This window comes from Schistocerca cancellata, chromosome 2 (assembly GCF_023864275.1).
Source record: "Schistocerca cancellata isolate TAMUIC-IGC-003103 chromosome 2, iqSchCanc2.1, whole genome shotgun sequence".
Lineage (NCBI taxonomy): Eukaryota > Metazoa > Arthropoda > Insecta > Orthoptera > Acrididae > Schistocerca > Schistocerca cancellata.
The window spans coordinates 480,261,991-480,276,664 of record NC_064627.1 but is presented as its reverse complement, the minus strand read 5'-3'; the positions used below and the strand labels follow the sequence as shown (position 1 = coordinate 480,276,664).

The 14,674-nt window shown below is 41.5% G+C and overlaps 1 protein-coding gene across 1 annotated transcript in view; it reads left to right on the top strand.

The window, feature by feature from the left end:
* LOC126162005 (brachyurin-like) overlaps positions 1–14,674 on the top strand; it is a 67,110-nt gene that overhangs the window by 10,464 nt on the left and 41,972 nt on the right. Inside the window, exons 3-4 of the mRNA XM_049918227.1 lie at positions 2,004–2,172; positions 7,007–7,152. Of these exons, the coding sequence (XP_049774184.1) occupies positions 2,004–2,172; positions 7,007–7,152 (315 nt within the window). The remainder of the gene's footprint in view (positions 1–2,003; positions 2,173–7,006; positions 7,153–14,674) is intronic.

Sequence of the window (14,674 nt, the reverse complement as noted above, 5' to 3'; positions counted from 1 at the left end):
ATCTGTATCAACGGATGTTAGAGATTATATGCATTGCTTAGGTGCTTTAGCATTTTCGTGCACTGAAAATATATGCGAAACATTTCACTGTATACGTTTGCTCTATGAACGTGGCAAACTATTTTTGTAAGCCTTGAGTACCAGTGGGCTAAGCGTTATCGTATTTTCAGAATAATGGAAAGGACGATCCAATGATGAAGAAGACAGTATGCGTCAGATTGTCAATGAATTCGTGTTAGAGTATTTGAGAATGAGGGAAGTACAAGAAGAAAAGCAAGACGGGGTTGTAAAACATTGGGATTCCGATTACAGTCATGAGGATCCCTATTTTTCCCCAAATGAGGAAGAAGACGATGAAGACGAAAATCCATTACATAGAATATAAGAGACGGAAAATGAGAACAAAATAAAGGAAGAGAGATTCTTCTGCAGGTACCAATAAAAAAGGAATAAGTAGCTTTTACTTTTGCTACATTTTATAATGAATAACGAACTGTCTCTATTTCTCTTTTACAGACTGAGAATAAATTATTCATTGGAAAAACAGGTTAACGCTGGAAATTACAAACAATTAGGCACGGTGGGAAAACATCAAACAAAAATGTACCGCACATAAGTCCTGGACCCACGAAAAACATTGATCCTAAAGTCAGTAACAGTGAATTACACTGCGTGAAAAAATGACAGAAGCTCAAACTTCATGGGTTGAGAGGGTTTGTGATGTTGTTGGAGCGATTACAATTTGAAGTCAAATTTATAAAGAACTTCTCAGAATGGCCCGCATATCAGTGTGGCGTTGCACCCCCTCTCGCCTGCATGCAAGCAGTGAGTCTGTTGGGAAGGTTGTCATAAAGCCATTGCATCCTCTCCGAGAGACAAGCTGGTCCGCACATCCACGCAAATCCCACAAATGTCCTGTCAGGGGCAGATCCGGGGGTCCTGCTGGCCACGGTAGTACGTCAACATCAGGCAGACAGTTCACAGTGACACATGACTTATTTAAACGAGCATTGTCTTGTTGAAAGCTGGCACCAAGCAAGTGTCGCCTGAGAGATAACCCATGGCGACGAAGTGGTGTGGCCGGATCGGCCGAGCGGTTCTAGGCGCTACAGTCTGGAACCGCGCGACCACTACGCTCGCAGGTTCGAATCCTGCCTCGGGCATGGATGTGTGTGATGTCCTTAGGTTAGTTAGGGGACTGATGACCTCAGAATTTAAGTCCCATAGTGCTCAGAGCCATTTGAACCATTTTGAACGATGTGGTGTTCCTGGACATGGTTCCCCTCCAGACGCAAATGACTATGTTGTGGTCATCGCTGGTCACTGACCAAACCTCTGGGATGACACAGAATGTTGGAGGGAGTCTATTACCTGTGCTCGGATGGCAGGCGCTGATATGAAGGCGTTACAAGCAGCTCAGTTCACAAGTTGGTCCTCGCTTGAGATGGTCAGAAGTCGTCGACCAGAGGACTGAAGACAAGTATGCCTACCCTTAAATTTCCTTTGCAGGCCAATTTCGGGTCACTGTCATATCTCAATGCCCCACAAATTTAGACATTACACGATTCGACCAGCCAGCCAAATGGAGACCAACAATGAGGCCCCTTTCAAACTCTTTCAGCTGTTCATAACGGTATCTCACGCGAGTATACAGCATCTCAATGTTCTTCATAGTGATCACTCAGCATCTGATGCTGATCCCGCTTCTTGTATACCCTACCAACAATACCAAACACGAAGAACACTAATTCACTTTGGTGGCCATTCCACTTGTCATTTACATACATGCCGATAGTTTCTATGTGCATGAAGCTATATTGTCATCCCAGCACCTCTTCGTGATATTTCATTTTTTAAGTTGGGCAGTGTACATTTTGTGTGACTTGTGCAAGTTTTGTCTGAATATATGGATACAACCAGAACAAAAACTTGTCATATTCCCAAACCCCTCCTTCAGTGTGTAACTAAACTGCCAACCCATGACCAGTTTCCGCCTGTTTCAGCTGGACACCCAAAGGCTGAAAAGGCTGCTGGCCGCATTGTAAATGGCGCCGGAGCCTATCTCGGCCAGTTCCCACACCAGGCGTCCTTGATCGTGGACTACGGCGCCATGTGTGGCGGGTCGCTGATCTCCGCCTCTGTCGTCCTAACAGCAGGGCACTGCGCCACCGGGTGAGTAAAACCAATGTACCAACGCCAAGATCCAGAAAGTGGTCTCATGCTTATACGAAAAAAGATTACGTTCATCTGCTGTTGTAAGACTTGACGTCGAATTGCACTGACGAAATCTTCCTGTGTTGTTACCTTAAAACAATACTGCCTTGAAGCATCGTTTCGACAAGCTTCCTATTTACCAACTTCAGGAGAGGGACTGGTATCCTGTATGAAGTCATCTTCAATATACTATGAATTGCACTCTTCTTGTCTTGAGGGACCGGCAGTTGCCCTCATCTGACACAGCGCAACACGATCTACCGTATTAGCCTACTTAACATTTATCCGTCTTCTGCGTTCTATCTTCTCTCTCTCTTCTGTCATCTATCTATCGACATACAAAATGAAGTGCTTAGTCGCTGTTCTATCAGGATCTACTGTAGGGGAGGGGGGATGCTGATATGGTTTTCACTGATAGATAGACTGACTTATGAGGAAGGAATGCGTATATAATTTTTAAATACTTCATTCAACTACGACGAATTAAATACCACCGCTGCTGTGAAAAGCATGTTGAATGTCATTGACATCTAGTGGTGAATGGAAGAACTCTTTGGAACCACAGTTCTGCAAAGTGCGAAGCACTGCACTCAAACAGAATGCATGCGTTCCCCTCTCTTTGATGTACCACCATGCGGAGAGATTAGCGCAGAATGCTTAGTGTGGATGTGCATTAACGCAATAAGAGAAAGAAAAAGAGATGTAAGTCTCTGACGATCTCTCTCTCTCTCTCATTCAGGTAGATCCTAATACATTGGTTATAAACATTGGTTCAAACAAACAATGATGTTCTCCCTTCATTTCCCTGAGAAATCACTCCAAACGCCATTAACTACGGAACAGACAACATTCACGCCTCCTGAGAACTTCCCTGGCGTGCACTGCTTAAATGGTCAAAGTTGTTCTCTGATTTTTATTCATTGTCAGGCGCGGTGGCGGCATTACCGCTAACCCCGACAACTCGTCCATCGTAAATAGCCGTATGAAGCCGGAATGTGTCGCTAGTTCACTTATAAAAACAAATCGTTTTCGACACCGTATAAGAACGTGAGAGAAAATGTAGCACATTCCTAGAACTCTCCACTGAAATCAACACATTACTATTCTGAACAAGCTTCTGGCAGATGTTTTACTCCACTGCTGAGGTCGAGGAATGTTGTGCGCTACACACATCCCTGAACGAGAAAGTACCTCATACGGAGTCAGTGGACAGCAATTTGGCAGGGGTAAGGGTCTGGTCTTTATCCTTAAGTCATTACATGTGAATTCTGGAACTAAATCGTTCCTTGACAATGCCATCACACATTTACTGTCTCATCAAAGCTTGTGTTCAGACTCTTGACGACATCGCCATAGACGAGATGTGTAGTCTACCTACTTCGTATTTGTTTCTATGTATCTCGCTTTTTGGGAGGGGGTGGAACTTGGGGTAACGTATATAACGTTTATTTCCAAATTATCACACCACAGAGTAATTCTGGAGCTGTAGGACTTTGCCAAATTAAAGCTTCGTGCTACCCATCCTGATGTACAGGTCGAGTATCTGAGAGAAACAGCCTATCTATCGAACTACCGAACTATAGCTCCTGCTCGATACCTCCGGAAAAAAGCCTATCTAGAGGGGAAAATGAACCGTGTTTTTCCGAATAATAGCAGAATTAAAAATACGGTACCGTCCATTAAAGCCGACTAGGCGTTTGCAATGTTAGTTGTGGATAGATCAAACACTCTGCAGTATATTGCGGCACTGGGTGCAGCTTACAAAAAGAGTTCCTTTATATCAAATTTGCAGAACAGAGAAACAATGATGGACACACCTTATGATAACTTCGAACAGGCCATAGTGCTGTACTGTGCCAAAGCGATCTGAGAGTCTGTGATCAAAGAGGCGGTGGAAATAACGACAGCTAATCACGAATTTAGTATTGGAGGGCAGCGCAGAGGGTAAAAATTGTAGAGGCAGACCAAGACATGAATACACTAAGCAGATTCAGAAGGATGTAGGTTGCAGTATGTACTGGGAGATGAAGAAGCTTTCACAGGATAGAGTAGCATGGAGAGCTGCATCAAACCAGTCTCAGGACTGAAGACCACAACAACTACAATGCTCTTGTCAAGCGAGACAACAGTTTTCATCCAGATTTCCCACAGTCATTCGGCAAGAACTGCCTCGACAGTGCGGCGCTGGCAGCAGGCTTCTTGGACTACCAGCCCATAGCTCTACGTCCAGTCCCCTACTATCTGATACTCAAGAACCTGTCGGAAGTTTCATTGTTTGTTATCCTTCCCGGTGTTGCTATTCTAGTTGCCACTATTTATATATGGATACATAGCATTTCAGTGAAGTTGGATTAGGACTGGGGGTTGTGCATTCGTGAGTTCAGCTTAACAAATATACATAAAATTTCTTGCAGTAGGTCAAGAGCAGTTAAACAGAAATTTGTTTTTACCCCAATTTAGTTCTACAAGCAGAGCTCAAACAAGAAATTAACAATTAAATGATTTCGACACAAAAAAACATAAATAAATCTGGCAGAGACAATAATAATTACAATATATGGCACTATAGAGTTATAGTTTCTGTACTTAACCACAGGACACTAAGACAACTTACAGACTTAATTAAGGCTACCCACCTAGCACACAGTTCAACCTTGGTTCACCAATTCCTTTTACCATCATCGAATAACAGCCTCGCTCCTATTCAAATGTCGAACAATGCTTCGAGTACTCCAACCGTCTTCTTTGAGCCCATCTACGCGCCCTTTCTCAAATGCTGACATGTGAATATGATGTTCTCGTGTCATTTACGGTCCAATTGAGTACACGGAATAAAATTCACAAAGACTTTATGTCCTGGTATCGGATGTCTCATGTTTACTACCCTTGCCGCCAATGAGATGAAATTGCGATTCTGCGATACACATCATCCAAAGTTCACAATTTTACAGATTCACTGATCCATGTGTTTTCCTGTCGGTGGCGATAAGCCACGTCCGTAAGTTCTTACAGTGATTTAAACTACCTCAGACCTGTCCTCCGCCGTCCGCGGTGGTCTAGCGGTTCTGGCGCTGCAGTCCAGAACCGCAGGACTGCTACGGTCGCAGGTTCGAATCCTGCCTCGGGCATGGGTGTGTGTGATGTCCCTAGGTTAGTTAGGTTTAAGTAGTTCTAAGTTCTGGGGGACTTATGACCTAAGATGTTGAGTCCCATAGTGCTCAGAGCCATTTGAACCATTTTGAACCTGTCCTCCATTATTTCCGTTTACTTATATGTTCAGTGCTATTTACATCGCGCGTTTTGTGTTTTCCTCCACGCTTGTCTATACGCAGTGTTCAGACTCTGTTCCCCCGATAAATCATCTCAAATATCGAATTTTCATTCCTTCTTCTGAGGGTTCAGGTCACGGGATTAGTAGTCGGCTAGTAAAGTTTGCAACAATTTGTGCCGAGTGTGGCGGTTTTGCGGAAGTGTCACCTCTGTGCTGGTGGAAAAGTGGCGAGGTAGGATATTGTTATGCGTGTGACGCTTTTCCTTTTGTTTCTTTTGTAGTTTTAATTGGTGACCATCACGGAGATGGCATTTTTGCAGTGCTAGTAGGAACAGTTGCGCCTCCAGGAACGGCAGCAAAAGCTGCAGCACGAGCATATGCAGAAACTGCTCAAAACAGAATGCGGAGTAACTCTGCTCTCACACTCCGCTCTGAAGGCGGGCCAAGTGCCTAGAGAGAAGCCTCCCCTCCACCCATGCCCGCCCCCTCCACAGAGCCCTCAACAGCTCTTGCTTCGCATAAATGGGTTTACGTGTCAGCAGGGCGACGGTGTCGATCATGGCATATTTCTACCCGTGGACTAAATTGATACAGTGTGCATCCTTTCACCCACAGAATAGGGTAGTGTGTTGTTGATCCCGCGACTCCCACTTCGGAATACATGGAATTGGAACCAGCTCCTTCCTTTTCCCGCTCGCCTGTGGACTTGTTCTCATCCCCACTGATGCAGACGGACCATCCGTTACTCCAGCCTGCACCTTCCCCTGCCGCTCCGTGGCCTTTTCAGGGGTAACAGAATTAGCGTTCGCGCCTGTGGACATCGATGTGGACACAGATACGGCGTAGGTTTCACTGCAGAATAGTGCATCACGCTGCCACTGAAGGCGCGCTCAAAGCATTTTATAGGAAGAGTCACTGACCCAGGAGTTTACCTGTCGGCAGCGATAGACGGGTGCTGCGTTTTTAAGCTGATTTACACTTCCTTGGCTGGGGCGTTCACCTTGCACCGTGCTTTGTTTCTGGTGCTTGGTTGTTCAGCTCCTCACACTGGTCACGTTTTGTGTTTTTCTCTACGCTTATCTCTACGTATTGTTCAGACTCTTTGCATCCCCGATAGATCGACTCGAATGTCGACTTTCCTTTCCCTCTTCCGAGGTTCAGCTCCCCGGATATGTAGTCGAGCCACCGCCAGCTAGCACAGTTTACATTTGTGCCGACAGTGATGGTTCGCTGCGTTTTTACGCCCTGTGCAGATACAAAATACACGATCCATAGACAAGTTGGGCACATGTCTTCCCTCCCAGAGGTAACAAACATCTTCGGCGACAGGAAGAGTATCTGGCCACAAACGTAAAACAGACATAAAGTTGCCAAAGTTTGAGTACAGCAGAGCCTATAATAGTGTAGATTAACGCTATCCAAAAGAAGAAGAAGGAAGAAAATTCTCCTGAATGCTATTAAGTCAGCATATTCTTACTTCGTCACGCTAACCTGTGCTGTAACCTTCTTTTGCTGCGACAGGTTCAGCACGTGGGAGGTGAGGCTTGGACTCACCAGTCTCAGCATTATTGAGCCTAGCCGCGTGACCATCTACACCACGTCGGCGTCGGTGCACCCTGAAAACGACGTCGCCGTCCTCTTCCTGGGTACCAACGTCCCGCTAAACAGTAAGTCCAACACATATGTGGATACATTATCATATAGACAAATAGTTTCCAACACTATCTAAAAATTTACCACTGTATACACTGTATAAACAGAATAGTCGTGGCGGACTGGAATTCGACATTAGGAATAGGAAGACAAGGAAAAGTAGTAGGTGAATATGGACTGGGGGTAAGGAATAAAACAGCAAGCCACCTGATAGAATTTTGCGCAGAGCATAACCGAATCAAAGCTAACAATTGGTTTAATAATCATGAAAGAAGGCTGTATACGTGGAAGTGACCTGTAGACAACGGAAGGTTTCAGATAGAATATATAATGGTTAGACAGAGATTTAGGAAGCAGGTTTTAAATTGTAAGACATTCCCAGGGACAGATGTGCATTCTGACCACAATTTATTGGTCATCAACTTTTGATTAAAAATGAAGAAACTGCAAAAAGGTAGGAATTCAAGGAGATCGGACCTAGAAAAACTGAAAGAAGCAGAGGTTGTAAGGAGGTTCAGAGGAAGCATGAGGGAATGACCGACAAGAACAGGGGAAAGGAATACAGTAAAAGAAGAATGGGTAGCTCTGAGAGATTAAATAGTGAAGACAGCAGAGGATGAAGTAGGTAAAAAGACGAGAGCTAGTAGAAAACCTTCGGTAACAGAAGAGATATTCAATTTTATTGACGAAAGGAGAAAATATAAAAATTTAGTAAATGAACAGGCGAAAAGAAACACAAACGCCTAAAAAATGAGATCGACATGAAATGCAAAATGGATATGCAGCAATGCTTAGAGGACAAATTTAAGAATGTAGGAGCATATATCATAGGGACAAGGTAGATACTGCATGCAGGGAAATTAAAGAGACCTATCGAGAAAAGAGAACCACCTATATGAATATCTAGAGATCAGATGGAAAACAAGTCCTAAGTAAAGAAGGGAAAGCAGAAAGGTGGAAGGAGTATGTAGAAGGTCTACACAAGAGAGACGTAACTGGAGCCGGAACGATGAAAATGAGAAAATCGACGTTTCTTGGTTCTTTCATTATAAAGTGATTTGGAGTTTTCTGAATAAAACAAATCAAGTTTCACCCATCTAAGTGAATTCTAAGTGTGTTTTTTATCGCTGCACAGTTGACGCGCCGCGTAAACGGTTGTAGCGACTTGGTGTGTCACCTCTGACGGCGCCGCCCGCTGGCTGCAAGCAGGGTATCTTTGCGGAATTAGACAGTGTTTCGTTTTCCAACGTTGTATGGCTTTATCTCTGTGACAAGTGACTGTTCATATCGCTAAACATAAACGCTATATCGTGTGCGTTGACTTGTGGAGTTTGCTTCGTGTTGTTTAGCTGTTCAATTTTGCGTATTTGACGACTTTTGCTCGTACCTGTTTTACGTATTTGGTTTGTGGATATCAATATGCCCCGTTTCAGCAATCGAGTGTTTAAGAAAAGGCACAATGAGTGGAAGAAGAAATCTTTTGTTGTTTCGAAGGGAGATGCTGCTCAGACTGCTTCACCGACTACTCCAAATGAATGTGATAGAACTTCTTCCAGCAAGAAACTTTGTGACAGCAAAGAAAAATTGGAAAACTATGAAAGTGACAGTAATTATGTGAATGAAATAATTTACAATTTCTGGCTCTCTAATTTTTTTAAACATAACATATTATGACAAGTTTGCAAAGAAAGAGGACTGGAATTGAAAATAATTTCACAGTGGAAAGAAGGTGTATGATATAAATGTTAAGCTAGTGCATTGCTTGCGTTGCATTGGCAAGGGCAGAGCTGCAGGTACAATGTTATGTGGAGTTATGAACTTGCCAAAATCACCAACAAAGTTTGGATTTTATAATGAATTGGTGGGATCTTCTGCTGAAGATATTTCTCAAGCAACAATGAAGAAAGCAGTTGAAGAAGCTGTGACATATAATGGGAATTGTAGAGATTTAACTGTTGCTTTAGATCGTTCATGGCAACGTAGAGGTCATAAATTTCTAAATGGAGTTGTGACAGCTACCAGTGGAGACAGTTGCAAAGTAATTGATGTTGCTGTTCTCTCAAAACATTGTAGATGTAAAGGCAATACCAAGGCCGAACAGAGTGAAAGTTGTGAAGCAAATTTTCACGGCACAAGTGGTGCAATGGAAGTAGAGAGAGTGAAAGCAATTTTTTCCAGATCACAGGAGTGGTATAATGTATGATTCACTTAACTATCTAGGAGATGGTGATTCTAAGGGATATAAAGCTGTAGAGGAACTCAAACATTATGACAATGAAATTCACATTAAAAAACAGGAGTGCACTGGACATGTGCAGAAGCACATGCGGGTTCGCTTGTGCTAACTAAAGCAGTCATTAGGATCCCAAAAGCATAGTGATAGTAAGACCCTTGGAGGAAGAGGAAGATTGATAGATGAAGCAATTAATAGATTGCAGAGGTAGTATGAGTGTGCTATTAGTCAAAATACAAGAAGCGTTGAGCATATGAGGAGAACAGTATGGGCATTATTTTTTCATACTGCATCAACAAATGAGCACCCACAACATGCACTGTGCCCCATAGGTGATGACTCATGGTGTAAGTACCAATCAGGAAAGGAATATGCCAATAAAAACAGTTTGACAAATGCTGTAATTGATGTAATTAAGCCGATATTCAGCAATTTATCACAGCCAAGTTTATCGGAAAAGTGTTTCCAAGGGAAAACACAAAATCCAAACGAAAGTGTAAGTAATTTAATTTCTATTTGGACTCCCAAAAGAGTGTTTGTTCAGATAAAAACATTGCCTTTTGGAGTGTATGATGCAGTGGCAACATACAATGAAGGAAACATGGTCAAATGTGATGTGCTGAAACGTTAAGATTTCCAACCAGGACACAACACCATTTCCACAATGCGCCTAATTGATGAAGAAAGGCTAAGAGGTGCAGGAAGAAGAGACAAAAGCCTACAACATGAAGTAAAAGGGAAGAAAAGACCAGTGAAAGGAAATTAACACTGGAAAAAGACGAAGATACTAATAATCCATCCTATGGGCCAGGAATGTAGTAAAAAAACTGGAAGCCATTTCCTGTAACTTTAAAATTTTCATCTTTGAGGAACATTTTCTCAAAAACTGCAAACAGTATATCAATGAAATTCATAACAATATTGTTCACTTCCTTTCCTTCATTTTTGTATCAAATTGTAAAAATATATTGTACAATTCAAGAGTTATAGAAGAGAAAGTGTAAAATTTTAGAGAAAAAAATAAGCATCTGCTTAAAAAATTGTAAAACAAAAACCAATAAATATTTCTTAACATGGCATTATAGCTTTGTAGTGAAATAGTCACTGAACATGTAGTCCAAATTTCAGAGCAATATGTTTAATGGTTTTAGAATAAATGCTCCTTCTATTTGCTAAATTTAACATGGAGGAGATCCATCGTACTGGCTCCCTGTAAGTGATGGCAATAATATAGAAATAGAAGAGGATGTAGATATTGGTGAGATGGGAGATATGACACTGCGTGAAGAATTTGATATAGCACTGAAAAACCTGAGTCAAAAGAAAGCCATGGGAGCAGACAACATTCTGTTAGAACTACTGATAGCCTCAGGAGAGCAAGAGAAAACTCTCCCATATGGTGAGCAAGATGTATGAGACAGGCAAAATACCATCATAAATCAATAAAAACATAATAATTCCAATTCCAAAGAAAGGAGGTGCTGACGGGTGTGAAATTACCGAAGTATTAGTTTAATAAGTCACGGTTGCAAAATATCAGCACGAATTCTTTACAGAACAATGGTAAAATTGGTAGAAGGGAAAATCAGTTTGTATTCTGTAGAAATGCTGTGAGGCAATACTTACCCTACGACTTATCTTAGAAGATAGATTAAGGAAAGATAAACCTACGTTTCTAGCATTTGTAGACTTATGGAAGGTTTTTGACAATGTTGCCTGGAATACTCTCTTTCAAATTCTGAAGGTGGCTGGGGTAAAATATAGGGAGTGAAAGGCTATTTACTATTTGTACAGGAACCAAATACCAGTTATAAGAGTTGAGGGGCACGAGAGGGAAGCAGTGGGTGAGAAGGGAGTGAGACAGGGTTGTAGCCTATCCCTGATATTACTCAGTCTGTATACTTGTAACCTCCCACGTCACTTATCGACCTTAATGACAGTGAAAAATTAAACTGTGTGTACCTAATGGAAATTTGGGAAAAGCAATCGTCACCAAAGTTAATCTGTCGGTAAAGAGGAAGGAAGGGTTACATCTAAATGAAAGGAAAAATGCGAATGAAATTAGTGGAAATTAATTTTGAAAAAGGGTAAAGTTAATAAATAAAGTAAATGTGCGGTCGTTACATTAACAATTAACTGGCATTAATGAGATATTTGAGATTTGGGGAAAATTACTGTTGCCAGTCCTATGGACGACTACTATAATAACTGAAAAAGAAAGGTTAAGGCACACATAATTAGCACTAAAAGTGTGGCAACTGAAGGTTGACACGTGTTATGTGAAAACTCAATGTTTGTCAGAAGTAATAAATTTCGCTACACTCTGACTTAATTTAGCAAAATAATTAATAAATTAAAAGTTAATTTAGTGTCCGAAATTAATAGTGAACTTTTTTCTGAAGCACTACGAAATTAAATTAAATAAGGTTAGTCTTGGGCTACCTCAACAATCATCTCAAAAGCATCTTGAATCTACACAATTTAGAAATAAGAGATTTAACTGTGAACTTGAATGAAATAATTTTGAACAATTAACAATAGTAAAATTTAGTATGTACCAAGCTGAGCTGCAGTCACAGGTAAGCTAAAACATGGTAACAAAATTCGCACTCTTCATTTGTGCTTGTGTAATCTAAATATAGTTCTGTTTGGTTATTGTAGCCAGCTATGAATACCTTTACTGAACTTTGAAATTAAAGCAGTGAAATGGAATGATATTACTTTAATGCTGGCGTTTGAATTCCAATGAGACTCGGGTCCATTTCGGAAAAGGAAGGGACCCTGCTTGGTAATGCAATTGGAACAGCGAGCAACAAAGGTTCATGCTAAGTTGCTGTATTTTAGTGATGCAAATGGAACAGTTTGAAAAGCTGAGGTGTGCCATAGAGTTCTAAAACTTAATGTGCTTTCAGTCTTCCTTGTTAGTTGACTGAAGGTTTGAAGTCGTCAATCGAGGAGGTGGTGACGATCACTTATTGTCGGCCGTTACTGTTGCACAAGCTGGATGTTGGCGCGCCTTCTTCTTGACATGGTAACCAGGCGAAACGGGCTCTTGATGTGTGCCAGCTAATGTTTCCCGTCCGCGACACCGTGCCAGAAACTATCACAGCAAGTCGAGCTCTATTACATGCTGCCAAACCCCGAAAGCGCGGGAACTCGCGGGAGCGTCACTCAACACACCTGCTCCACCGCCCATCTCCAGCTTCCCTCTGCCCGCGCTCCACGCGCCAGAGATAACACTCCCCAAGATCCTAAACACTTTGGTTCTCCACCCGACCTATCGATGTAGTCATTCGATAGCATAGCTTTCCCTAGGCAAGACCCAGCGTAAAAATACAAATAATATTTCCAAACAAACCAATTATACATCGACATAAATTGTAAAACAATTACAATATGTAAAGACGCAGAAATGTCAAATCTTCAGGTAACAAAATAAGGAAAAAATTTATAGTACAATAGATGGAAATAGGAGGATATGCATTTCCGCCGTTACATACTGAGCAAGCAGTAAAGGAAACAAAGTGGGAACTAAAATCCAGGCAGAATAAATAAAAATTTTGAGATTTTCTGACGACACTGTAATTCTGTCAGAGACAGCAAAGGACCTGGAAGAGCAGTTGAACAGAATGGACAGTGTCTTGAAAGTAGGATACAAGATGAAGATCAACACAAGCAAGACGAGGATGATAGAAAGTAGTCGAATTAAATCAGGTGATGCTGAGGGAATTAGATTAAGAAATGAGACACATTTAAAATAGTAGATGAGTGTTGCTATTTGGGCACCAAAATAATTGATGATGGTCGAAGTAGAGAGGGTACAAAACGTAGACTGGCGATGGCAAGTTAAGCGTTTCTGAAGAAGAGAAATTTGTAAACATCGAGTACAGATTTAAGTATGAAGAGGTCTTTCGTGCAAGTACTTGTATGGAGTGCATCCATGTATCGAAGTGAAAGATGGACGATAAAAATAGTGACTGCCACTCAAATTCACGAATCATGTCTGTGCCTCCCCTATTTCGCGATAATACAAAACGAGCTGCCCTTCTTTGAGGTTTTTCGGTGTCAACCGTCAGTCCCACCTGATGCGGATCCCACACCGTACAGCATACTCCAGAATAAGGCGAACAAGCATGGTGTAAACAGTCTCTTTAGTAGACCTGTTGCACCTTCTAAGTGTTCTTCCATTGAATTGCAGTCTTTGGTTTGCTCTACCCACAACATTATCTATGTGATCGTTCCAATTTAGTTTATTTGTAATTGTAATCCCTAAGAATTTAACTGAATTTACAGCCTTCAGATTTGTGTGCCTTATCGCGTAATCGAAATTTAGCTGATTTCTTTTAGTACTCTTCGCACCATAAATATATCTTATCTAAATCGTTTTGTTCATCTGATGACTTCACAAGACGGTAAATGACAGCAACATGTGTAAACGATATAAGACAGCTACTCTGATTGTTTCCTATGTCGTTAACATAGATCAGGAACAACAGAGCGCCTATAACACTTCCGTGATGAAAGCCGGATATTACTTCTCTTTTACTTGATGACTTTCCGTCTATTACTACGAACTCTGACCTTCCTGACAGGAAACCACGAATCCAGTCGCACAAGAGGCATTATTCCATAGGCACGCAGTTTGGTTAGAAGACGCTTGTGAGGAACGGTGTCGGAAGCCTTATGTAAATCTAAAAAGATAGAATCAATTTGACATCCCCTGTCGATAGCACTCATTACTTCATGAGTATGAAGAGCTAGTTGTGTTTCACAAGAACGATATTTTCTGAATCCGTGCTTTGTGTCAATAAATCGTTTTCTTCGAGATACTTCATGACGTTCGAACACAGTATATGTTCTAAAACCCTACTGCGAATCGACGTTAGTGATATGGTCCTTTTTTCGTATTTGTGTGACCTGAGAAATTTTCCAGTCTTTAGATACGGATTTTTCCGTGAGCCAGCGGTTGTACATAATTCCTAAATATGGAGCTATTGCATCAGCATACTCTGAAAGGAACCTGACTGGTATACACTTTGGACCGGAGGCCTTGCCTTTATTAAGTGATTTAAGCTGTTTTTCTACACCGAGGATATCTACTTCTATGTTTCTCATCTTGGCAGCTGTTCTTGATTGTAATCTTTGGACTGAGGACCAGAAAAGCAACAATAAATATAACATTCGAAAAACTTTAACGCATTCCAGTCAAAAAATTTCCGGTTATTGATCTGAAGAAGCTATTGGCGGTTCTTTTACTTCACTAATGGAATCAAGGAATGTTGATTAGTGCACACATCTTTCAG